General features: G+C 36.5%; 2 protein-coding genes and 1 pseudogene across 2 annotated transcripts in view; all 3 read right to left on the minus strand.

Annotated features, from left to right (window-relative positions):
* LOC113669106 (uncharacterized) overlaps window positions 1-27,615 on the minus strand; it is a 388,759-nt gene that overhangs the window by 326,412 nt on the left and 34,732 nt on the right. The window contains exons 3-9 of the mRNA XM_089185219.1: window positions 27,443-27,559; window positions 26,278-26,805; window positions 4,583-4,699; window positions 4,014-4,130; window positions 3,724-3,798; window positions 3,065-3,148; window positions 1,851-1,967 (exon numbers count right to left, since the gene is read on the minus strand). Coding sequence (XP_089041345.1) covers window positions 1,851-1,967; window positions 3,065-3,148; window positions 3,724-3,798; window positions 4,014-4,130; window positions 4,583-4,699; window positions 26,278-26,805; window positions 27,443-27,559 — 1,155 coding nt within the window. The remainder of the gene's footprint in view (window positions 1-1,850; window positions 1,968-3,064; window positions 3,149-3,723; window positions 3,799-4,013; window positions 4,131-4,582; window positions 4,700-26,277; window positions 26,806-27,442; window positions 27,560-27,615) is intronic.
* On the minus strand, window positions 13,545-18,462 carry LOC149039304 (uncharacterized). The gene is made up of 4 exons (XM_089185236.1): window positions 18,387-18,462; window positions 17,972-18,037; window positions 16,094-16,225; window positions 13,545-15,613 (listed from the first exon to the last, which is right to left on the minus strand). Exons 2-4 carry the CDS (start codon window positions 17,976-17,978, stop codon window positions 14,634-14,636), a joined length of 1,119 nt encoding a protein of 372 aa, XP_089041362.1. The 5' UTR covers window positions 17,979-18,037; window positions 18,387-18,462; the 3' UTR covers window positions 13,545-14,633.
* LOC149039305 (uncharacterized protein KIAA1958-like) lies at window positions 23,580-25,431 on the minus strand (annotated as a pseudogene).

The following is a 27,615-nucleotide window of genomic DNA, read 5'->3' on the forward strand; positions in this document are numbered from 1 at the left end:
TCGCATCGCTTCGCAAATTTATGGAATAACGAATAGTAGCAGAAGATTTGCTTGATTTGAGTTGTTGATGAATTAGCTGGGAAGGAAAATGTCACTTACAAAAGGCATCGAAACACGGGTATAATTAAGCGAGTAACGAAGCGAATACTCACTAATATTGCTTCCTAATCTCGGGCAACCATAAAAGCCGGAACGGCCGAACGGCGGAATGGCGGAAAATGAGGTAAAACAGCCCCATACTATTGTAAAACAAATCTAATGGCAATGTATTGTTTTTGTCGTTGTTTTCTCTATCCAAGAACAGAATGCATAATGTAGTATGGGGCTGTGCGGAAATTTTACCGAAAATGACCCTAAATCCTAAAACACAGAACAGCGGAAAATGACCATGAGTGAAAAAGCGGGAAAAAGTTAATCATTTACCAAAAAAACAACAATAAGAAAAATATTGCAGTCAGTTTAATGGGAAATATTAAAGGAAAAAGAACTGTCGCCCTCATTCAATAAAAACCCCGAATAAAAGGAAAAAAAAATAAATGCTCCGATGTTTCCGTTTTTCGAATCATTTATTGACGGTGCACGACACGTGATTTTATTGTAAGTTTTTATGACAGCTCATGACAAGATCTAAATTTCCTTGTATTCTTTAATGAGTAAAGTCTAGTTGTCAGCGCTTCATTCATAGTTTAATCTTTGGGCCGTCGACTGAAGTAACGAAATCGTATCGTTTTGCCGAAATATATAACTTTTGACAATGTTTTAAGGATCTATTTATTATATTAATGTATTAATTATATTAAATATATATATTTTTTATTAGTCATTCAGAAAGCTTAAAGTACTTTTTTTTGGTTGTCTAAATCAGCCCTACAGTTCTTTTTCCTTTAATATTTCCCATAAAATTCACTGTAATATTTTTCTCATCTAATCAATTATTTTTGTTTTAGTTAATGATTAATTTTTTTTCAACAACACCATTAAATAACACCATTAAAATAAGTTAGTGGAACTTATTAGTTTTGGAATAAATGGCGCGATGAACGAACCGGTTTTCGAGAACAGTATGTTCACCGATGATAAAGCTATGAAATAAACATTCGCGCGTGGGTTTGCATTAAGAATGCGACAACTGGTTACAAACGGACGCCTTAGCCGATTCTTCTACTGCTTCTAATTACGATACACTGAGAGTAAATTTATTTTGAATTGCCAAGCCGTTGTGACGGATGTTTTTTTTTTTTTTTTAACCGAGTGACAAATACCTATTTTGATAAAATAATTCAGTTGGAAAATGATAAATTATTCATATATTCCGATTACGAAGTCGCAGTAGTTTGTAACGGCATATCGGGAAGGTCGGTTAGAACGGTGATTGAAACGAACAAGTTTGCTTGTCGTTGGTAGCCGTCTTGTATTTTAGTGCTATTACATCGTAGTCTATTCTTTAAAACGGTAAACCGCCAACAATAGAAAAAGAAAAGGACCACCTCGTATATACTACTGAGGCAGACGTATCAAGCTTATGCGCGCACGTGCGATTTTTTATAACTCCAATGATCATTGTTGAAAACAACTATTATGTATTTTTACTGCATGCCAACTCGATACCATCTTTAGCTAAAGTAGAGAATGAGACAATGCCAAATTTGGATTAATCTACAGTTGACTCTAGCCCTGTGGTCACCTCACTATTACAGACACTTTGCCACTGCAGACAAGAGCCAGCCCCTGGAGAAACACATACAGAAATGACTGAAATAAATTCCCTCTATAACAGACTCTTGTTTTTATTTCTTTAGTTCTTTATTTAGCAATAAATTGTTATTACTGTCTTTTAATTTTGTTTTCACCTTTCAGTTTCTCTGTCTCAACAATCTTTGTCTTCTGTTTCCATTTTTTCAGCTCTTCTTGTTTTTGTGGACTTTCACTGGTTGAACTTATGGAGTGGAATTCAGAAGATGAGGCACCTAAAATCAGATTTAAAAGAAAACAAATAATGAGGCAATCACTAAATACTGACATTCAAAACCATACAACACACCTCAAATCATTTATATAAAAACCCCACACACAAATACAGGTAACATTTTCTTTTATAGCTCCTTCAACTAAAATCTTGCCAATTTTTATTTTAGCTTGTTTTATTTTATTTATATTTGAAGCCAAAGATAAATACAACCAGACAGAAAGGAAATGACAATGCCAAATTTGGATTAATCTACCGTTGACTCTAGCCCTGTGGTCACCTCATTATTACAGACACCTTGCCACTGCAGACAAGAGCCAGCCCCTGGAGAAACACATACAGCATGAATGACTGAAATAAATTCCCTCTATAACAGACTCTTGCTATTGCAATAATGCAGACTCTTTCCTGCCCCCCAGCATGACTTTTCACTTGTTTTTTCTCTTGCTGTAACAGACACTTATTTACTCTGTCCAAAATCATGACTAGCATACTATGAACCAACATTATGAAAAAGGGAAATAAAGAAACCATTCTTCAATTGGGTGTGAACATATGAAATTTTCCGCTTACAGCCAGATCTTTTTCTGGTTTGTGGAAACTTTATTTCATATGTTAAGAAACAAAACAAATGTTCATTTCTCTTGTACCCCATTATTACAAACTTTTTGCTATTACAGACACTAAATCTCCCCCTGAGGGTGTCCACAGTAATGAGAGTCAACTTTAAGGGGAAAAGTACAAAGAGGAATTCATGGTGTTACTTTTAATAGCAACATGATAACAGGTCAAGCCAACATGTAATTGACAGATTACATACTGTGTACAAAATCTATCTAAACTACACCATTGTCAGTTTTTTAAGGCATAATTTAAGATCAACACTGAAAAAAGTTAGTTTATCATTATATACTCTTTCACCATCTTCAGACTCTACCATCTCAATATTCCCTCCTAGCAAAACACAGAGTGAGGGTAAACTAAATTGGGTGAAATTTCCTTAAAAAACATATTTTGATTGAGAACTAAATGTATTTAATAACATTCTTGGTTTAGTTTTACCATCAAAGTCAATTTAACAGCATTTTTTTCATTCACCTATCATAATTTGAAGTTTCATACGTAGCTCTTCTAGTTCTTCTTCAGGATCAGAGGTGGAAGATCCAGGGAGAGGCAACATGCCTAAAAACAAAGGTATACAGAGGGAGATTAGCATATCTTCTAATAAATAGTTTAAAACAAGCATACAAACTTGTAGCTATAAGGATAGATTTAAAAAGCTGTTAAAAACACCTATTTGAAATACACACATACAGTATATTGTTTTAATTCCACAAACCAACTCAAATTCCCTTTGACATAAGTAAAGAGTGAGGCACAATCATATTTGGAATAATTTACATTTATGTATTTTACATTATTTACAGCAATATTAGTATTCAAGGTGTTACTTTCATTTGAAAGATGATAACATGGCAAACCAACAAGTCATGTGACCATCTCTATAAAGTGCATGAAATTTATCCTAGATGCAAAATTTAAGGAAATCTAAATTGGGTTTTAATTTCTTTCAAATTAATCTTTTTAATGAAGAACTGAGAGTATTTCAAATAATTGTCAGTTAAGTTTTACCCTAAAGACCCTTACAACCTTAAATGTTTAATCCCAAAAGCACACTTCTTTACACTTGACATAATAACTGAACACACTGGACATATTCACTACAGATATTAATTCAAACTAAGCTTCCTGTTCACCTTTCCTTCCCTGTGCTTTTCCTATAAGTTCTTTTCCATGACCAGTGGTGGGTATTACAGTGAGGGATGAAGTACCTAAGAACAAAAAGTACAGGGAGAGATCAGCATTCACAGCCTCTCTTCAGATGCACTGTAAGTTTTTCACCATAAGTTGTACTCTTAAAATAATACTATATGCCACATTACTGCATTAGGATAATCCTTCAAAGCTTTGTCAAATAATAAATAGTTATTACTGTTCACAACAACTTTCCATGATAACTTAATACGTCTTTGAATTTTGTTTTCACCTTTCAGTTTCTCTGTCTCAACAATCTTTGCCTTCTGTTTCCATTTTTTCAGCTCTTCTTGTTTTTGTGGACTTTCACTGGTTGAACTTATGGAGTGGAATTCAGATGATGAAGCACCTAAAATCAGATTTTAAAGACAACAAATAATGAGGAAATCACTAAATACTGACATTCAAAACCATAGAACACAGAAGAAAGGACAGAAGAAAGTGAGAAAAGTTAATGGTGACTGAAAGGGAACTATTACTGCTAGTTTATCCATATCAAAACATTTACAGAAATAAATCATGCAATCTAGCAGTGTTATCTATATGTACCTGCCTTTAGTCTTTTACATAAGGTTTCTGTATTTCCACACAGGTGTAAAGGTAAAAAATGGAGAGACTAGCATTCACAGCTTCTTTTCAAATGTTTAGTTCCCATAAGTGGAACTGTGTACAATTATATTAAATTATTGATACCACATTATTGCACTGAAATTATTCTTCAAAGATTTATCACATAATTATTATTACTGTTCATAAAAATTTCCATAATGAATTAATACAAGTTTTTAATTTCCTTTTCACCTTCCAATTTTGCTGTCTCCATAATCTTTGTCTTCTGTTCACTTTTTTCCCATTGTTCTTTTTTTTGTGGACTTTCACTGGTTGAACTTGTGGTGTGGAATTCAGAGGATAAAGCATCTAAAATCAGATTTACAAAAAGACACACATTTTACAAGATAAAGACACCTCAAACTATTTTTAAAAACACCCAACATGCAAAAGCTAGAAAAAATTTTCTTTCATGGTCCCTCCAACTAAAGTCTTGCCAATTAACCTTTGATTAATGGATGCAATTGAATAAATTAAGGAAAGATAAATACAACCCTCTAGAGAGGAAATATCAAGCCAGATGTCTTAGTAGGAAAGATAACAGGCTACTGGGAAGAGATGTTTGAGAAGAACAAAACATCAAATGAAATGTCTTGCAAACAAATTTCTTCTTGCATTGGCATGGTTTACATACAGTGGTCAGCATGAATTTATTCATGAGACAAGTACCCTAACTCTTGATATAAAAACTGGACCCATCCCCCCATGACATGTACCCTACCATACATCATGTGGAAAGACTGATGGATTTCATTCAAGTCCCTTGACAAATAATTCTTAGTAGGACCAGGCCCTGTTACATTCTTTCTACCAACCTCTAAGTGCATCTTTCTCAAAGAACATTTTGCATACATTGTACTCTTCTATGTCCATTGTTGTCTTCAGCCTCAGCTCAGCCAGGTTCAGTTCCTTTAAGATCTTTTCAGTTACAAAACAATTCTGAACCACTTCACCAAGATGACCAGATGAGTAATCTGTCCACAACTCCTCCAATATCTTTAGAGATTCACACTTCACTGCTATCACCAAACTTCCTACAGCAACACCAGTAATGATGAGCCTCATTTTTTGTGTGTATTCCATGAACCTACTGTGCTCTTCAGGAGACTGTGGTGGTGTGGTCTGGAGATAATTTTGCACAATTGATAGAAAGATTTTCTTTTCAAGGGCATTGAGATCCTCTTTCTGTGAATAGAACAAACCTCCAGATGCAGCTGATGTAGCAGATGCTCTAGGCTGCTGAACCTCTTGGCATCTGACAGACTCTGTTGCCAACATGCCAGTCTGCATATTCTGTTCTTCAGGTTTCAAGTCATCCACATCAACATTAATATTCATTTCACCACCTGTTAAATTGTAACAGTCAAATTTAATCCTAATATAACAAGGTTTTTTCACTTCCTACCTAATTAACCACTGAAATGTGAGAACATTACAATGAGGCAACACCAATCAAACATAGAGCTTATTACCAATGAATAGATACCGACAACAACTTGAACAAATGAAAATGATTACCACATACAGTATATATATTGCTTCAGTTTCTTTTGCATCTTTATCTCATTCCACAGTAGAATCAAAATTCTCAATGATTTAAAATATTACTAACAGTTTCAAACATGGAAATATCTAAACAGACTTAGCTAAGGTGAAGCATAAGCATGTCTAGCAGGCAAGAGTTATTTTTCTGGCTGGGTGGGTTGAGATGGGACATTTTGTCTACTAATGTTTTCATTTTTGTAACAGAAAAAGAGCATAACTTTAAAACAAACGCAAATATTGTATTACTTCCCCTTAAGAGAAAGAAAATAAAAATGTAATTTATCTGAACCCACACAGGTATTTTGTGGCCTATTTTCTCTATTGTCCAAATACTTCTAAGCAAAAATGAAATGCATCAGTGCCACACTAACTGTTGTCTCCTTCACTGCCATAGTTTGGTCCCATCAAACAACACCCTCTATTCCCCGTTTGAAAGAGAGCATGTTGCATGAAGACACCAAATAACAGTTGCAAAAGAGACCACACTCTCTGCTGTTCCTCTAACAGAGAGGAAATAAAAATTATTTATCTACAGTTAGTTGTCCAAAAAATAGAATTCCACCTAATTTTATGACAAAAAGCAAACTGAAACTCTGTTGTATTTCCAATAGACCCTAACCAAAGATATATCGTAACCTTGAATAAGTTAGGATACATTAAACAGGAGAAAAGGAAAATAATTCAAAGAGGGCTCCTTGATTGGTTGTTGCCTATCTGGCCTTTGCCCTGTGTGTGTGAAATACAGGATGAAATGCAGGTTGTTTACAATGAATTGACATGCAATTGGGTTAAGTCCATGGTAGCAGTTGCATGGAAAGTTCACCATCAGTCCCATTTGGTTTTGTGTGAATTTTTTTTGGTGGAGTTGGAAAATGCATTTGGAATATGCGATAGAATGCAGGTTGTTTACGAGGAAATGACACATGATGGAGCAAAGTGGAATTTGATTGGTAGAGTATAATTCAAGCACATGAAAAATTACACAATGTTCATGTAGTGCAATGATTATGTATGTTCTGATTGGACTTTAAACATTATTTCTATGGTACTTGATGGAATGTGAGTTGTTTGGCATGTGCATCATAAGAAAAAGAAAGGAAAAAACATATTTTAACTTAAAAATGATACAAAAAGTCAAATGTGATCCTTCCATATCCTGATAAATCTCAACCTTAAGGCAAAGGCCACAAACCATTACACTTAACAAATGAGCCCAAAATTTCTGGTTAAGACCATCCTTTGTGCACAGTCCCTTGATTTGATGACATAATTTGCAAGAAAACAATACCCAAATGCTGTAAACGGTGTAAGATATCCTAATGCTGTAATATGATTGGTGCAAGATACATACCCTTACAAGGCAATCTGTTTGGTGCAAAAGACAGTGCACTTGAACACTTGTAGTCCAACCACAACTCTAGATAAATGCAACAACTCAGGACTAAAGGTGCACTTTACTCGTTCTTGTGTTTATCTACACGTACCAGTACTCAGTTTACCTTATGTAGCTCAGTCTACACATATGGTTTAGCTTCCTACATGTAGCATAACATTTCAGCAAACGTACTGAACAAAAAGAAAATTAAAAGAGGTGAACTCACCATTTGCAGTTTTCACAACATTTTCAATCAGCCTGTTAAATCTCTCACATTCTGCTTTCCAAGAGTAAACATTCCTGTAGTTCTCTCTGAGCTGTCTGGCATTGGCTTGTCTCTCTTCTGGACTTTGGCTGAAAACTTCACTTATCCTCCGTGCCCATTCATCTTCATCTGATCCAACAATGACAGCGTTTCCACCTTCTACATTTTGCAAAGCCTCAGCTACTCCAGATTCAACAGAAACAAGAATAGGAACTCCACAAGAAATGGCCTCGAGGCCAACTAACCCAAATCCTTCAGTACGTGAAGGAAGAGCAACAAGGTCTGACTGGTGAAACATTCCTTTCAGTTCATCCTGATCAGTGCAATAACCACGAATCGTTATCTGCTTACGTTTGATGCATGTGTTCTGGAGAAACCATCGCTCCACGTTTCGGTGCTCACCAGGAGAAGAGCCAACAAATGTGAGCTCAAATTTCCCTCCAAGGGAACCTATGGCATCTGCTACTATATCATAACCCTTTAACGTGAGGTCTTCAAAGGTTGCTCGGCCGAACATGAAGACGTTGAATGTCTTCATGAACATGTAAGACTTAAAGGCATTCAACGTCCTCGATAATACACCTGTATGTTCTCTTGATTCTATTGATTCATTGCAAAACTTTTCCACGATTCCGGGGGTGATGATCTCTACTTCCACATTTGGTAGACTTCTGCTGTACTTCTGTTGTAGACGTGAGCCGACAGCGACAACTGCATCCGCTGCTTTACACAACTCAATTTCCATCTTGTGCTTCTCCTCGTTCTCCTCGATCGTATCTGTAACAGCCGTGGCAGTAGTTTCTTTGAACTTTCCAAGGTCTTCGCAGAAGACGTGGACGAACTGAATCCATTTACATCTTGTACCTCGTACAATGTGACATGCTGGAGTTCCAAGTTTTCTGCCATGACCGATCACAATGTGCGGATTCGGAAGCTCTGGAGGTGGAACTTTCAACCAATCTAAGGGATCTCGAGATCCAGGAACAGTCTGAGCGGTGATTAAATTCACTCCATGTTGTTCAGCATCTTCTCTGTCCTCATCATCGCTCCTCGAGACATAGCAGTGGATGTTCAAGCTACCAGTCGTTGTCTCTGCCAAATTAATAGCTAACTCGCGATTGAAAGTTGATAATCCACCTTTCGAAGATTTCCACTCATCACAGAGAAACATGGCATCAATAAGCCACTGTTCTCTCTTCTCCTCTTCTCTAGTTGTCGCAGTGGATGCGCTCGAACACGCCATTGTTAATATCGGTCTAATTGCTTCCAGCAATCGATAAGTTTCACTTCACTAAATGTCACGTATAAAGGAAATTCGTAAAGAACATTCACGTTTGACTCCATCTCGAATACCTTGGGTGTCTGACGCAAATGGCTTAAGTTACTGAATGCTAAGGGTACCTCAAGAGACTCCAGAGGATCTTAAAACGGAAGTTGCGCCTATAGATCAGGGTTAGCTGTTCAGCGGCACGAGATAATGTCATGTATACGGCCGCTCATGTCACTTTCTGTTCATGAGGGGATTTCATGCAACTGTAAAATATGTGAAAATCATCCATGTGAACCTTTATAGAAGAAAACAATAACCAAATCGTGGTAGGCCGCTAAACTTAATTTTAGCAGGGAAACCAAGAACGCACAAGTTTCATGGAAAACGAACATGGTGAAATACGAAAAGATGATGTTGAAGACAAGGACTTCAACACGATTGTAAAGATATCTAGCCTTCGGCACAGGGGTTTCTGAACAACGCCCATTTTACTACCAAGGCCGTCTAAGCACGATGCCGTGGAACGGACACCAAGCAAGAACTGGGCCTTTCAGAGTATCTTCGACGCTCTCAGGTCAAGAAGGAGTTCCTATTCGAAATTCGAAATAGATGTGTTCTGATCAGATCTTTGAATACTGACCTTGTAGTGCTACTCAGACAAGAGCTCTTCTATGTTTATTTCTTGTTTTCAGACCCTTCTTTGAAGAATTCTTTTCCTCTCCTTCCTTGAGATTGATTACTTGCACTGATGAAGCACAATTTACCTCTGCACATGATGACATTACTCCTCAAGTGCGGTCTTTCATACCTGTATTCTTCGTGTAACGCTTTAGCAAATTTTTTCAGCAGAGTTTCTATACCCTCTATTTTACTTTAATGTAACGCAACTATTTGCTTTATGATGTGGTATGAGATTCTGCTGGCATCAAAGTTTTATCCTGGTTGGCTTTCTGAGATGCCTCCGGTACCATGCCATTGTTTGATTGTTTGTGTTAAATTAAGCAGAGATGGGAGAACAACAGTAAAATATCCAATTTGATCTTAGAAGCTATTCTGATGTTTCAACGAGACCAGAGTCATTTTTGCAGTGCGCCAAAGGTTTTTGCCGCTAAATCAATTAGTCTCTCAACCTCGGGATTTGATGAATTGACGACAGTGACGTGCTCAAGTATTTAACAGACTTGGTGTTTCGGTTTTCTCCATCAGTGATCAATATGTCAGTTTAATGGAAGACTTTGGGACTAGACTAGTTAAACTAGTTAGACCCCGTAGGTTTCAAAGAAGTCCTAATTTTAAGGCATAAGTTTTTAATCCGACAGATCTACAGCAGATCACTTGGTGATCTACAATTTGCTTGATGTTATCAGTATCAGTAGCAACCGGGACAGAGTCGCTGGTAGACATGTAAGTCTCTTGTCTTTGATGGAGCTTTGAGTCTCAGACTTGCTCAACAGTTATCAATCTATCCGAGCTTTATGCCTCTGACTTAAGAGCAAAGTATCAAGCTTTATCTGACTTTTCAGTCAGTACCAATTATCGCTTCAAACAAACGCTGTTTGCTCACGTCTGTTATATTCTGATTTCCTCACAGGTTTAAGCTCCAGAGTTTGCAGTTGGTATCAGTTAAGGCTTTACACAAGTACCTTATTCCTTCATCTTCTAACTCATTGTCAAGATATCTAAGATCGTTAATGTACAGTTCTTGTTGGTTAAAGCTTCAGGTGAGTCCTTTAATACTCTATATCCTAATCTATTATAACTGACATTTAAACTAGTTAGTTTGCAGTTATTGCTGGTCAGAATGGTAAACAAGAGCATTACTCCTTCTTCCCCTAGCCTATTGCAACTGACTTTTAAGTTGGTTACTGACTTGTTGTTAGGGCTGATCAATGCATCACACGAGTGTTTTAATCTTGTTTTTCCAAAGAAAGTCCCCGTGACGGTCGAATTAGTTAATTTGCAGTTAACACCGATGAGCGCGTTACACAAGAGTATTATTCCTTCATCTCCTGACCTTTTGTCACTGACGTTTAAGCTGGTTAAATTGCAGTCACTAGTGATCGGCACTTCACACAGGTGTTCTAATCCTTGACTTTGCAAACCATTGTCAAACATTTAGTGTTAACAACTGAGTTGAAAACGTAAATTAGCCACCGTAAAGAGTAAAAAAGCTGACGTTTCGAGCGTTAGCCCTTCGTCAGAGCGATAGCAATCGCTCTGACGAAGGGCTAACGCTCGAAACGTCAGCTTTTTTACTCTTTACGGTGGCTAATTTACGTTTTCAACCCAGTTGTTAACACTAAATTACCTTCTATACTCTCCCATCGACGCAGCACCACAGTTTCTTTAGAAACTTACCCCTTCATTCATTGTCAAACATTGTCAAGCTGTAAAGTTCACTCGAGTTAGCGCTGTACTTAAGGTCTTGAAACCCTTATCAGATATCCGACTGCTAGAGAGGATTAATCTGGTTATTTTCCAGTCCCTGTTGTTGATTGCTTTACACAGTGTTACCAAACCAGGGTCGTACTGTGTTGGCCACGCCTTCAATATGCCTGACGTCGAACTGTACAACGATAAACTAAACATTTCCTTGTCCTCGTCCTCGTCCTTGTCCTCGTCCTCGTCCTCGTCCTCGTCCCACACTTCATGATACCAGTTCCATAGCAGTTTACGAGTAGATAACTCATCCATAAACAGCAGCACCACTTGCCATGCACATCCTCTGATATGAGCATAAAGAAATGTTTTCAATTCGTATTTATCCGTTGATTCTCGAAATTTCGATTGGAGTACTGTATGATTAAAATAAAAGGAATATTAGTATTTTACTTGAAAACATAATTGCGAAGAAAACATCTTTGCGGATCTTTCTCTTTTTGTCTCAAACTGACAAACCACAAAAAGTACCACGGCAAATTGGAAACAAGAGAGTGATGTTAACACGAATGCATGAAAATAGATAAATGAACCAAAGAAAGAAAAAATAAATGGAATTCTACACTTTTTCAATAATGTTGTCAATGCAAACAGAGGGGATTTCAGCTGGAAAAATAAATTAAAAAATCAAACAAACTGAAAACGAAGAATAAAATCATAGCCAAAAAAAGAGCTGAAGTTATACTTTTGCTCAGGAAATATTTTCGGTAAACTGCATTTATATGCTAGTTCAAGAGGTTATCCTGCCCATACATGAGTGACAAAAAGAAGGCACGAAGAAAACTTGAGCTGCGAGCCAGCGGCCATTTACTTGCGCATGCTCGATGGATAAAAAGGACACCCGCTGGTCGATGCTTAATCTATCGCCGCATACTGGCACTCTTCTCGACAATTATACATCAACATCAAGAAACTTGAAATTGAAGATACATGATTGTGACCTGTCTTATTCATTCATTAAAACTGCACCAGAAAAACATGAAGTGGGTGCGAAAGTTGTTTCAGTTTAACCGACCACCGACATGGCTAATCACAAGTTGTCATCACTATAAAGACCTTTCAAAGAACTCAATCGTTTTGAAAATTACGTTATCGAGTACAAACCCAGCTAATCACGAGTAATGGCAGTAAGATCAAGCTTAGTCATCTTAATGACTGTTATGAAAATAAAGATATAAATAAAGCACAATAAAGATATACCAACGAATAAATAACTTTGAACGCTCAAAAATTTTTCTGTTTTTTTCTAGGGGAGGGGTTTAGAAATTTAGAGGGAGGGCTGAATAAGCTTGACGCAGTTCTTTTTGCTTAACATTCGCGTTCGATTTTCCTTTCCCTTTTCTGACTGAGAATACCTAGCCTCTATTTGCTGCGAATTGTAGGCTCTGTCAAAGAACAGAAGCAGTGTCTCTAGACCTGTGTATTTTTTTCTCATGTACGTAAGGTTTAGTTGAAAGGAAGAATTAAAGATCGAGTGACCTAACAATAAAAGATATATTTCCCTTTTCAGTTTCGACCTTGAGATAATTTACAGATACTCTTGACTGATCAAAAAAAAAAAAACCATTGCGGATAGTTTTATTCGCTAGTTCACATCGGAAAATTTAACTAATCTTCCTAACCTCTTGAATGCTGATAGCACAAAGAATTTTGCGCAGGTATCGAATTCACCGAAGTTAAAAATCTCCTGTTAGAATTAAATGCCTATATAAGCTGCAGCCCTGACGACATTCAGTCAAGAAATAATCTTGAAATGTTGCAGTAACTCACTAGCCTCGCCCTAATGCACTTTGTTTAATGATTCATTCAAATTTGGTATAATTCCGAAGGCTGGGAATATAGCTGTTTATTTAATTTTTTTTTTCGAAAACAGCTCAGTGATACTCCGCTTTATACGAAAGGTGCCAAAATTAAAGTAGAGAGCTACAGACCTTTTTCCCCTGAGCTTCTATTGTCAGTAAATTTGCGAGAAGATTGAAAGGAAGTCTAAGGCTAAGTCCAAGCAGTTGGTTTTATGGAAGAGCGTTCTTGCCTACAGAAATTACTCGACACTTTCCCGCAAAGAGCCCTGAACCAGGCTCTTGCGCAAGCCATTTAGAGTTTTGCTTTTGACCAAGGAGGGACTAACTTCTATTTATTCTGGACCAAATACAAACGGGAAAAGAACCTTTGTGTCCAAATAAAACGGATACGTGTGTTCTAGCCCGTGTTTCCTTCATTAAGGCTCTATTGACATATTCATGATCTGTTAAAGCTAGGATCCAAAAAAATTAAATTTTTATTTCATTCAACTGCAGTCCTTGCACATATTCAATGTCCTTGGTTAATGTACTTCGCAGTTTAGTGTGTTCCTTTCAAAAATATCAAATATATATGTGAAATATGATATCTACCAAGAGTTGAGAACTTTAGAACAATAACTTAAATATTATCTATTAGATTACATATACATTACATTCTGAACTATTCCAGTAAATTAAAAAAGAGATTCTAAATTATAAAAACTACGTTACCCGTACGCAATTTCCTATCATTAGTATGTAATTTTAGAGTAATACATAACTTGCTCTTCATAAAATCACCTACGATGAAAAATTACGACCTAGAGCACAAGCTTTGTGTAAATGACTTACTAGGTAAAGTCCAAATAAACTCATTTGAACGAGAATACAATTGGTTTTACAACGCCTACATTTGGCTTCGAATACGAACAAGGCAGAACAAAACATTCCTATTTGTTCAAGTATATTTCAATCAAGCTTACATATTATACTCTTGGAGTCTACTAACAAAAAATATGAAAGCCTATAAAAAGTGAGACAAAATGGTGTTAGTTTATTTATACGTCACTTTTTCATGTAGACTTTTTAGAAGTTTTCTTTTAGAACACAACGATATTCATTTAATAGGCTATCACAATATAATTCAATATTATAGGCATTCTTTTATTGCTAAATCACCAGTATAACGTTTTGCCTGCAGATTTTAAACATTTTCACAAAAATAAGCACAGTTTGCCAACAGACCCGTTATACGAAATTGCAACTACGCTTCCAAAAAGAGACTCACTATTCAGTTGCATTTACAGTCTACTTTTTAAAACGGTGAAATTCTTCTATCGAATAATGAACGTTTAATAATCGTTTGAGTCATGATACCGAGTCATTTCTCATCTTGATCGCGATGTTTCGACTGCCTCACTGCTGGTCATTTTTAATACTCCGTTCAACAAGTGATAGTGACCAGAAGGTCAGTTATCTAATTAATCATCTTGAACAATAATCTTTCAGTTGTCATTTATAAAAATTGATTTTTTTCATGACAGACGAAACGTTAGAGGAGGAGCCTGTCAGGGCTCTGTGCCACTTACTTGTGACTTGCTCCACTTTCTAGTTGAACGGGAAAGTCTAAGACCTCCTCTAACTTCCCAGTCAGTACCAGTTAACATTTGAGACAAACACTTTTGGCCTTCATCTGTTATATTCCAATTTGCGTGGAGGTTTAAGCTGCTTAGTTTGCATTTGGTATCAGTCAAGGCCTTACACAAGCGCTTGATTCCTTTGTCTCCTAACCTATTGCCACTGACGTTTAAGCTGGTTAATGTACAGTTAACACTAGTTAGCGCGTTACACAAGTGCATGATTCCTTCGTCTCCTAACGTATTGTCACTAACGTTTAAGCTGGTTAATTTACAGTGAACGCTGGTTAGCGCATTACACAAGTGCACGATTCCTTCGTCTCCTAACATACTGTCGCTGACGTTTAAGCTAGTTAATGTACAGTTAACGCTGGTTAGTGGGTTGCACAAGTGTAATATTTCTTCATCTCCTAACCTATTGTTACTGACGTTTAAGCTGGTTAAATTGCAGTCACCACTAATCAGCGCTTCACACAGGTGTTTTAATCCCTGACTTTGTAAACCAATGCCATACAGTGTCAAGCGGTAAAGTTCGCTCTGAGTAAGCGCGGTACTCAAGTTCTTCAAACCTGCATCAGATATCCTTCGGCCGGAGAGGATTAATCTGATTACTTTCCAGGCACTGTTGGTGATCGCTTTACACAGTGTTATCAAACCAGGATCGTACTCTGTTGGCCACGCCCTCAATATGCCAGACGTCGAACTGTATAAGGGTATACTAAACATCTCCTCGTCCTCGTCCCACACTTCACGATACCAGTACGATGGTAGTTTGTATTTAGGGAGCTCATCCATAAACAGCAGCACCACTTGCCATGCACCTTCCCTGATGTGAATAGTAAGAAATGTTTCCAATTCGTTTTTATTCATTGCTTCTCGTAATTCCCCCATGACACGAGGTGATTGGAGTACTAAAGGATTAAAACAAAAGAAATATTAATCTTTTACCTGAAAACATTACAGCGAAAAAAACCACCTTTACATTTATTTTTGTCTCAAAACTGACAAACCACAAAAGATACCTTGGCAAATTGGAAACAAAAAGAATTTCGAGTCTCGGTGTTTCGACTTACTTTTGAATCATCAAAGGAAATGAGTTGATAAAACAAGGAGACGCACAGTAAGAACCGCACACGGCAGAGAGGGGGTTTGTCTATAAATCATTTTTTTTTCTTATTAAGAACAGGCATTAGACCGTGCACGTCATTTGATGATTGTTTCAAAAAAGAAAAAAAAAGGAAAAACCCAACACAAGATCACAAATCTGGATAAAAAAAAAATCCCTTGATCACTAGACAAACCTAGCATTTCTCAATAATCTGCAACAGAAAATAGATAACTGGACATGTGTTTGAAAACCAACACAAGCTTATTTTAACAATGTTAAGTACCTCGCCTGCGTAAGCCAAGTTTAACCGACTCATTTAATAAGTAGTTGATATAGCTCTGGAGTTCCTCTGGTAAACTGACATCAAACTTCGCTAGTCCTGATTTCATGGTCAGATAAATGGCGTTCTCTAATGCTATCATGAGGGACACAAAAAAGGCACAAAATAATTCAGTACTTCAGGTCAGTTCAGATGAATTATTAAAATAAGGCACCGCTCTTAAAGACAAATTAAGCGTCAATGTTGTCATTAACTGTGACAGATCACGGACAAGCTTAGGGTTAAATTTACATTTGCCATTCAAAGATATCACCAACGTTTGCAAAAGTTATTTAATGCACGAGCTAAATGAAGGTCTCAAAGGGGTAATGGTTTTCACGGCTAACGGTTAAAATTTAGACCATATTAAAGCTAACGGTTGACTTCTTTTCGTTAAGGAGTCTAAAAGAAACATTTCTTCGGTGAACCCTTTTCAATCTAACGTTAAGGATCTTGGAATTCACATCACATCAAATCTATCATAGAGCCTGCAAACCAACAAATGCGCAAACAAGGCAAACAGCATGCTCGGATTTATAAGTCGAACAGTGGGCCCCAGGAGCACTGAATTGTTCTCGAAATTGTACAAAAGTTGAGTGCATCCAATACTCGAGTATTGCTCTCCAGTGTGGTCTCCACACTTCAAAAAGGACTCGGTTATTTTAGAGAAAGTACAAAGTAGAACATCTAGATATGCCGTCAGAAACATTGGCCGAGATATGTCGTATGAGGAGCGCTTAAGGGCCCTTAGTTGGCCGACTCTACATCAGAGATTATTTTCTTCGCTTACCGAGTGCTCTAGGACGGTTAACAGTGTTAACGGGCTACGCTCATTTGAGTATTTTACCTTTGCACATGACTTTCGACCGTTACAAGCCAACTATCGTCATAAACTTAAACCATTTCCCGCAAAGCTAAACAGTTTTAAGAATTCTTTATTTGTAAATATAGTCAATGAATGGAATGATTTACCTAAAAAAGTTGCGGACGAAGAAACTCTGAACATTTTTAAGAAAAGACAGATGCCATTTTACTAATGTTTTAGGAAGTTTTTCAACTATTTCATTGTGATTTTTAATTATTTTAGTAGACAAACTTGAAAGGGATAACCTCTTTTGTTTCTTTTCACCTTTCATTGGAATTTGAATTGTGTAAATAAACAGTTATATTATGTTAAGGCTAACTGTTGAGATTCGTCAATTTTTACGCCTGACGCTAGCAGGGTATTAACACATCAAGGGTGTAAACGGATACAATTAAAAATGACTTAGCCCTCTGATAAAATGCTCGAGTTGCATCCAAGATTTACTACAGTACCGCGCACTTAATGCATGCACGTGCAAATCCCAAGCACTGCACGCGCGCATCACGCTACTACGCATAAAATGAAAAAGTACCTGTGCTTTTGCTAGAGTCAGTTGCAAAATTTGAAAATTTCTAAGACCAGGATGAGTTTATCCTGTTGAGCCAGATAATTTTTTAACACGTACTAAGAAGAAAATCACTTTTCTTTTCCTTTGTCTTTTTTTTTCTATTATTTTGTCATTTTTATTTTCTAGCGCAATGGGAGGTTTCAGTCTCCTTAATACATAGCCGCTAATGGCTGGGTTGCCAGGATTGACCACTCGTGAAAACAGTCTCTATCTAAGTGCTGGTTGCCAAAGGAGGAACTTAACTGATTTGTAAGCCTCCGATGAGCATTGCAGTTGTTAATTATTATTGCAGTAGAAGGCTGCAAGTGCAGGAGTTCCGTGGAGAAAGATATTTCGATAACAAAGTGGACCTGTTTAATAGCATTCCGCTAAAAATTATTCTGTCTCTAAATTTGCATTATTTATTCACCTTCCATCCTGACTTTTTATAGTCTAACTACTACCTTAATGATGGAAGCAGGGGAAGGTGAACTACCTGAAAAAAGAAGTAAACAGCAAAATGGTTTAAAGAATTTTAAACACCATTCTTTGTTGATAACATTAAACAAGAGCAGGGATAATCTTAAATATAGAGTAAATACACATTATTCAATGTTCCAACATATCATGAACGGCGCAGATGTTTTGCAAGTTGCTTGCGGGGCTTAGATATTTGAGAGATAATAATAGGAGTCCTTTAAAACAAACTAAAAGACAGTGTTTCACCTTTTAGCTTGTTAATTAAAAATCAAGCGTAAATACTAGTAAGTGCAACCATTTCCTTGCAACACTTTTCATATTTCTTTTACCCTGTTCAACGGAGCCAATACGCATGTTTCACTTACCTTTCATTCTTTGTCTGTTAAGTTCTTTACAGAGTCGTTTTAGTTCTTCTTCAAAATCAGCGGTAAAGAGTTCAGGGGGAGGCAAAGTACCTGAAAGGAAAGGTAAACAGAAGGATACACTGTACTTAGCATTCACGGACTTACCTTACATAAATGGTTAAAAACAGGCATTTAACAAACACTGCACATTGTGTTAGGGTCATGTGAATAGCTGAAAGTATTAGATTACTATCTCACTTAACAATTTTAAACGAAGAGGAGTTGTCTTTATTAAGGAATAATTTCCCTTGAAAATGTATAATTTTAATAATGAGTGGAAGCATTCGTCAACAGTAATAAAATCAGATAAGAGGTTCTTTTAAATAAGGAATAATTTCCCTTGAAAAGTGATGATTCGATACAGGGGTGAAAGCCTTTAGTAGCATTCTTGGATTTATTTCTCTCTGATAATGAATCATTAAACATTTTATATTCTCCTTCCATTCTGAGCTTGTGAAGCTCCATGCGTAGTTTAGCTAGTTTTTTCTCAAGATCAATGGTTGAAAATTGAAGGACAGAAAACCTACCTGAGAGCAAAGGTACACAGAAATATATTTAACACTTAATGCCTCACCTGATATAAAAAGTTAAAGCATAATAACATGTATGGAGGTCAAGTGAAAAACAATGATGCATGTTTTCCATTACATCATTGTGAAATAACCTATCTATAAGTATTATTTCATTATCAAATGCCACAGCTAATTTAATACTACCTTTGACTGAAGTTGTAGATTATGAGACAAAACTGAATTGAAAATATGTTTCTTAATAAAACTAAGTTACTGAATAAGAGCTAAGAGCAGTATTGTTGGATAAAAGTAAGGACAGAAAAAGGTTAATATCTCTGTTAGGGAATAATTTCTCTTGCTGGAAAGTACTGGTATTTACTGGAAAAAATGAAATCATTTAATAGCATTGAGCTATTTACAAGGCTAAAATAAATAAAAAATTAAAAAGAAAATATTTTCAAACTAGTTCATCATCACCCTCGAGTTGAAAATGTTTGGTTTTTACTTTTCAATATTCTAGCTCCTTTTGAAACTTAAGCAAACTTTATGGACAGTTATTAGCATTCCTTGTATCATGCAATTTCTCCCTAAAAATGATAAGATATGAATTTTTCTATTCACCTTTCACCCTCAGCATCTCAATTTCCTCACATACTTTTCCTAGCTTCTCCTCAAGATCAGTGGTGGAGAGAAGAGGGGGAGGTGAAGAACCTGGGAGCAAAGGTATACAGAGATTTTCAAAATTCAGTCTCTTACTTTACACAGAAATGATCACAACAGGTATACCTGTGCCATCAGCAAATTATAGTCATGTTAAAGTAAAATATTGGGGAAATGCATATTAAGAAGTGACTGAAATAAAATCCTTTTCCTGCCACCCAGCGCAACATTTCACTTGTTTTTTCCCTCACTATAGCAGACAATTAAATACTTCCTCCAAAATCCTGACTCACGTAATATAAAAGATAAATGAACATAAAGAAACCCTTCTTCAATTGGGTGCAAACATGAGAATTTCTTGTTTTAGGGCAGATTTTTTTCTGGTTCATGGGGTCATGTTAGAAACTTTATGTTTGTGTAGTCACATTATTTCATATTTCATAAAATTGTTTATTTCTCTCATACCCCGTTATTAATGACTCTCATAACTGCAGACACTAAATCACCCTCTTGGGTGTCTGCAGCCATAAGAGGCAACTGTACTTGGAAAAGTAACAACTGACATAACTGCTAAAAGAATTTAAGAGCATTCTATTTATTACCTAAAGATTTTAATTTTCACTTTTGCTTAGCTTCTGTCTCTTTTCACTCACCTTTCTTTCCCTGAAATTTCACTGTGCTGTGTCTTGCTTCCACTTTTTTTGTGTGACCAGCAGTGGACAGTACAGTGGAGGGTGAAGTACCTAAGAAAAAAGTACAAAGAGCAATTCATGGTATCACTTAACCTGCAATTACTGATTGAAAATGGTATACAAAATCTATCTAAACTACATCACTGTCAGTTTTTTAAGGCATGCAAACTTTATTATACTCCCTAATGGTGAAGGACAGAGTGAGGGAAAACTAAATCAGGTATAATTTCCTTTAAAAAAAAAAAATTTTTAATGAGAGCTAAATGTATTTAAAAGCATTCTCAGTTAAGTTTAACTGTGAAATTTAATTTAAGAGCATCTTTCATTCATCTTTCATTCTCTGAAGTTTCAGATGTAGCTCTCCTAGTTCTTCTTCAGGGTCAAAGGTAGAAGATCCAGGAAAAGGCAACATGCATAAACAAAATATACAGAGAGAGATTAGCATTTCTTTTGATAAATAGTTAGAAAAAGGCATACCAACTTGTAGTTAAAGATAGATTTAAAAAAGGTGCTCAAAACGAATTACGGTCAAGTCGCCGACGGTTAAACTCGCCGACGCCAACTCGCCGACGTATAAAATCGAGTAGAAACGTCGGCGAGTTGGTCTTCAATCCAGTACAACTTATTAGAAGTTAAACACATAGAATAGTAAAAGGTCTTAGGAAAAAGCAATTTTTTTCTTCCAACAAAGTTTATAAGGATCTCATGGCGAATAAAGCCAGGTAAACATCGCCAATGACTAAGAAAGCTTCAGACGTGAACGAGATATTATTATTGAGCGTGACAACGACACTGTAAATCTCAAATCACTGTAAATCTCTCATTATGTCAATCGGTCAGATTTTTTTAAGAAACTTGGCTTTCTGGACAAGATATTCAGTAAAAAAAAAAAACAATTATTTTTATTTCCAACAAAGTTTATAAGGATCTCAAGGCGAATAAAGCAAGGTGAACATCGCCAATGACCAAAAAAGTTTTAGACGCGAACGAGTTATTGTGTGACAACAACACTGTAAAGACTCATCAAGTCAATCGGTCAGATTTCAAAAAAAGACTTGGCTTTGTAGACAAGATCTTTGGTAAAAAACAATTCTTTTTATTTCCAACTGTTTGTAAGGATGTCAAGGCGAATAAAGAAAGGTGAACATCGCCAATGACTATTAAAGCTTCAGACGTGAACGAGTTCTTGTGTGAACCATAGCAACCACGCGGAACCACGTTTTTTTAATTTTAAATGATTTATTCATGATCGAGAACGTTTGATGTACGATAAAATTTTAAAAAAAATTATTACAATAAATTAAAATTAAAATTTAATTAATTAATTAAAATTAAATTAATTAATTGAATTAAATTAAAATTAAATTAAATTTATTAAAATAAACGTTTAATCTCGACATTGATTTCAATAACTGAGCCGCTATTTTTTTTACAATTCTCATATTTCTCCCAAAATCCAAACACCTTACTCTGCAATTGCCTATTAGCCCTTCTTTGGATTCTGGTCAGCTTCTGGTTAGATACTAATCGTATTTGTATTGTAATAGCGTTTTGCAAATGCTTGCCGTTCACCGGCATAGCCCGGTATTAAGACGGACGGACCAAACCTAAACTCCTTCAAAAGTAAGCTACCGAAGCGTGAATCGAGAATGACGGTGGCTGTCACACAATAACTTGTTCGCATTTAAAGCTTTTTTGGTTATTGGCGATGTTCACCTCGCTTTATTCGCCTTGAGATCCTTATAAACTTTGTTGGAAATAAAAAGAATTGTTTTTTTACGAAAGATCTCGTCTAGAAAGCTAAGTTTTCTTTAAAAAAATCTGACCAATTGACATGATGAGTCTTAACAGTGTTGTTGTCACACAATAGTTCGTTTGCGTCTGTCTGTCAGAAGCTTTTATAGTCATTTGCGATGTTTATCCTGCTTTATTCGCGATGAGATCCTTATAAACTTTGTTGGAAACAAAAGAATTTTTTTTTTACTGAAGACTTTGTCCAGAAAGCCAAGTTTTCTTAAAAAAAAACCTGACCGATTGAAATGATGAGACTTTTCAGCATTGTTGTCACACAATAATTATCTCGTTGGCGTCTGAAGCTTTCTTGGTTATTGGCGATATTTACCTGGCTTTATTCGCAATGAGATCCTTATAAACTTTGCTGGAAGAAAAAAATTGATTTTTCCTAAAGATTTTTTACTTTTCTATATGTTTAACTTCTGATAAGTTCAATACTGGATTGAAGACCAACTCGCCGACGTTTCTACTCGATTTTATACGTCGGCGAGTTGGCGTTGGCGAGTTGAACCGTCGGCGACTTGACTGGATACACTCAAAACATCTCTTTCATGTACACATACTCATGTATATTATCTCAACCCTTTAGATCCTATCATCAGTCTGCATATTCTCCACACCGCTCTTTATACATTTCTTAAGGTGCTGAAAAGGAGAATTTGCTTGCCAATCAAAAGTCTCCTTACCTGCTGACCATTTCCTTCCTCCTCGTGACCTTACTGTGCGATTCAGGAGTGATATTATAAGGAGAAATTAGATGCTAATCACTCGTAGGGCTTAAAGGGTCTATTCCACAAACCAACTCAAATTCCCTTTAACATAGGTAGAGATTGTATATAAGTGCATGAAATTTATCTAATACACATGACCAATGTCAGTTTTTCAATACATAATTTATGATTAAGGTTAAAAAAACCTTCATTATACTATTATTATACCATTAATATTATGATTAGTATTTGTATAGGAAATCGTATGAACGCGAGTACATTTCGTGATTTATGGGCACGAGTGACCATAAATAATGGTAATTGAACTGAGTGGAGTGCAATTTGGGCTGAAATCATAAGCGTGATTCCAAAATTGAACGAGCGCGCAGCGCGAGTTCGATTTGAAATCACAAGTATGATTTCAGACCAAAATTGCACAACACGAGGTTCAATTACCACTTTATTACATCCGTTTTGAAATCGCAATATGATCGGTTACTTTAAACAAGCCTTGAAGTCTGATTGGTTGTTTTGTTTTTAGTGTAGCCTCCTAATTGGCTGGGGAAAAGATGCGATTTAAAGCCAAAAATTGTGCAATTTGTGAATAAATCGCACCAATTAGAGCCAATCAGATTACAGGGACCATCAGTGATTTCAAAATGGGTGTAATAAATCACGAAATGCACGAGCAGGTTCATACGATTTTTTATTTATTATATTCTCGACAAAATTACTCCATCGCGCTACTCTGCACGCCTTACGTACTACAAAAAACACTTCAATGGGTTCCAAAATGCTCACGTTTTATTTGAACCAATCAAAAATGAAATGTTGTGACAGGTAAATCAAGCGTGAAGTTCTTGAAAGTTTCTCAGAAAATATTACAAGCCGAACTCAAAAGCTAAATTTCAGTTATTAAAAGCGGCAAGAGTACTTAAGCCCGCTAAACTGTTTTCAAATGTTTGATCTCAATCGGCCTCAGGGAATAACATTCTGACTTGTAGACTTTGGTGAACTGCATTGCCCCTGAATCACGTTAAATGTGACTTGACAGTTGTGAAAGTTGTTCACAGTGAAAGCATGGCCGCTTGTTTTCACCTGTTCACACGTTGTAGTCGTTGCAGGAGAAGACCACATTGGTAGACCAGGAAAACTGCTGGAGGCTGCTGACTGTGGAGCATTGCTGATAATGTTTGAAAGCTGTCGCTGTTCCTTCTCGCTACCTTCATCGTAGTCGTTAAGAGACTTTTCACTTGCGTGGCCGGTCACCTGGATTATCGACTGCCTCTCGACGCTTGCTGCTCTGAGTTTCTTCACAACTGTCTTCCTTGCGGTGTGGTTAGTCAATTTCTTCTTGCTTGTTTCCAGAGCTGTGTTCTTGACGACGCTCTTCATCATATTGTCGATGCTGTTTACGCCGAGCCGCTGCTTCTTGTACCAAACATTTGTTTTGGGATTTTCGATTATGGCAAGGTAAAAAGGACTTTTGTCTCGCAGCTCTTGAGGACGCCTACTAAGGTATTGCTTCAGTAACTCAACAGGACATCTCTGACCGCCAGTAGCGAACATTTCTGGCAGAACACTACGATGTTTTGTGTTCAGTCCTCCCTGCCTCGTCTTTGTAGGATTTTCTTTAAATGTGACGTACTCTGTGCCGCTGTCGTCCACACAAAAACTGAAGTCCTCGACTTCCATTGAATGGTGTTCCTGTCTTCCCCTCAGGCCAAAATGTTGAGTCAAGATCCACCACATCGTCTGGGAAAGAACTCTTGGACTGCAATCGCCGAGACTTTGTTCACTCCATAGTATTTTTTCTTCTTAGGCTGTCAGTGCGTTCGCAGCGTTGGGTCTCTTGCCTTTTCCTTGTTGACGGAGACACTTCACTTTTCCTTCGAGTACCAAGTCCGACTGGTGAAACTCTCGGTATAATAGAGTACTTGTAGTCATGCTCTTTTAAATAGCGGTCGAGGGCTGCCAGCATGGATTTTAAACTCTCAGGTTCGTACTCACACCCGTCTTTTGTGCGTATTTCTGTGTAGAAGATTTGCAACATTTTATCGAGTTGTTCGTACTCGTATTCTTCTATTTTTGGGTTTACTTTTCGTTGAGTCGCCCATGTTTACCAGACATTTAACCAGGTCTGTGTAGCTTCCAACGTGTTTTTGTTTTTCGCATTTTCTTTAAGTTGCTCAACGATGTTTTGGTTTGACAAAGCAAACCGGCTGTCAGCCATTTTTTTATAATTTGGTGTTCAAATTTGGCGCTTCCCCGGTGTTTCCATGGCAACTTCTCCGTATTGCACTCTATAACCTCTATTGCACTCTAAAACCTATTTATGCATTCATCATTGACCAATCAGAAACGCGATATTTTGTTGAGTATATAATAATAATAATTATTATCATTATCACCATTTTATTGTTAATAATACTGTTTCACCATCCCCAGCGACTACCATCCTAACTTTCCCTTAGGGAAAACTAAATTGGGTTTTAATTTATTTCAAATTAATCTTTTTCATGAAGAACTGAAACTACTTCAAATAACTGTCAGTTTAGTTTTACCCTACAGACCCTAGCAACCTTAAATGTTTAATCCCAAAGCACACTTTTTTACACGACATAATAGCTGAACACACTTATTCACTTTAGAAATTAACTCAAACTGACCTTCCTCTTCACCTTTCCTTCCCTGCCCTTTCTCTACGAGTTCCTTTCTGTTAGTGGTAGTGGGTATTACAGTGAGGGGTGAAGTACCTAAGAGCAAAAAGTACAGGGTAAGATTAGCATTCACAGCCTCTTTTCAGATACCCTGTATGTTGTTTCCCATACGTTGAACTCTTAAAATAGTATTAATATTATTAATGCCACACTGAATGTATTGATATAATTCTGCAAAGTTTTGTCAAATAATAAATTGTTATTACTGTTCACAACAACTTTCCATAACAACTTAATATATCTTTTCATTTTGTTTTCACCTTTCCGTTTCTCTGTCTCAACGATCTTTGTCTTCTGTTTCCACTTTTTCAGCTCTTCTTGTTTTTGTGGACTTTTGCTGGTGGAACTTGTGGAGTGGAATTCAGAGGATAAAGCATCTAAAATCAGATTTAAAAGAAAACAAATAGTGAAGCAATCACTAAATACTGAAATTCAAAACCATACAACACACTTCAAATCGTTTTTATAAAAACCCCACACACAAACACAAGTAACTTTTTCTTTTATAGTTCCTCCAACAAACATCTTACCGATTTTTATTTTAGATTGTTTTATTTTATTTACATTTGGAGCCAAAGATAAATACAACCAGACAGACAGGAAAATATACAAGGAAATTTCTTGAAAACAAATCACTTCTAGCTACAGATTGTCATTGTATACATAGTCATCATGAGCTTATTCATGAGACAATTGGTTCTATCTTGATCAAAACCTGGACCCTTTTTCCAAAGGACCAGGCCTTTTTCTTTCTTTCAACTGACCTCTGAGTGCATCCTTCTCAACAAAGTACAGTTTGTATGCATTGTACTCTTCTTTGTCTATCATTATTTTCAGCTTCAGTTCTGCCAGGTTAAGTTCCTTCAAGATCTTTTCAGTTACAAAACAATCTTGTACCATCTTATCCAAAAGGCCACAAGAGTAATCTTCCCATAATTCCTCCAGGCTTGAGAGAGAATCACACTTTACTGTTATCACCAAACTTCCCACAGAAACACCTATGATGAAGACCTTCATTTCTTGTAAGTATTCCTTAAACTCATTGCGTTCATCCCTGCTCTGTGCTGGTGTAGTATCAAGGTAATTCATGGCAATTAAGCACAAGACTTTCTTTTTGAGTGGTTGGAGATCTTCTAAATCTGCATCAGAATGTCTTTTTCTCTTTGTACCTGAAGCTGTGGATGCTTTCTGATATCCTGCTGGCTCCAAAGCTAGAGCTGAAGCTGTATTGTAAGCATCTTGATCTGCACATTTCACATGTTCCACATCAACTTTGATGTTTAATTTCTGATCTGTTGATTTGGAGCAAAGTGTACAAGTTAAAATTGTGCTTCAGCTGCACTTGAAACCATTAATATCACATTAAACTTCAAACATATTGAATGATAGTCTGCTTGCAGGTCCTCAGTATTAGAGGGCTTCTACACCAGTGTTCCTACTCCTAAAACCTGAAATCGCACACCAATCCTCCAATTAAACAGTACCCAGTACACAAAATTTTTGTAACATGACAAATTTCATACGTGTATCCGCAAGACGGAAGAAAGTGGGAAAAAGGTAATGGTGACTGAAAGGGAACTATTACTGCTAGTTTATCCATATCAAAACATTTACAGAAATAAATCATGCAATCTAGCATGCATGCAATGATAGCATATTACCTACATGTACCTGCCTTTAGTCTCTTACAAAAGGTTTCTGTATTTCCACATACAGTGTAAAAAAAGGTAAAAAATGGAGAGATTAACCTTTACAGCTTCTCTTCAAATATTTAGTTCCCATAAGTGGAACTGTGAACATTTATATTAAATTATTGATGCCACATTATTGCACTGAAATTATTCTTCAAAGATTTATCACATAATTGTTATTAATGTTCACAAAAGCTTTCCATAATAAATTAATACAAGTTTTTAATTTCCTTTTCACCTTCCAATTTTGCTGTCTCCATAATCTTTGTCTTCTGTTCACTTTTTTCCCATTGTTCTTTTGTTAGTGGACTTTCACTGGTTGAACTTGTGGAGTGGAATTCAGAGGATAAAGCATCTAAAATCAGATTTATAAGAAGACACACATTTTAAAAGATAAAGATACCTCAAACT

Source organism: Pocillopora damicornis, chromosome 10 (assembly GCF_964200805.1).
Source record: "Pocillopora damicornis chromosome 10, jaPocDami1.2, whole genome shotgun sequence".
NCBI lineage: Eukaryota > Metazoa > Cnidaria > Anthozoa > Scleractinia > Pocilloporidae > Pocillopora > Pocillopora damicornis.

Bases quoted from the DNA above. Each gene is read 5' to 3' on its own strand.
- LOC149039304 (XM_089185236.1), bottom strand. The intron at 15,614-16,093 runs GTACTTAACATT...TTAATCCTTTAG, and splicing joins ACTTGGCTTACGCAGGCGAG to TACTCCAATCACCTCGTGTC.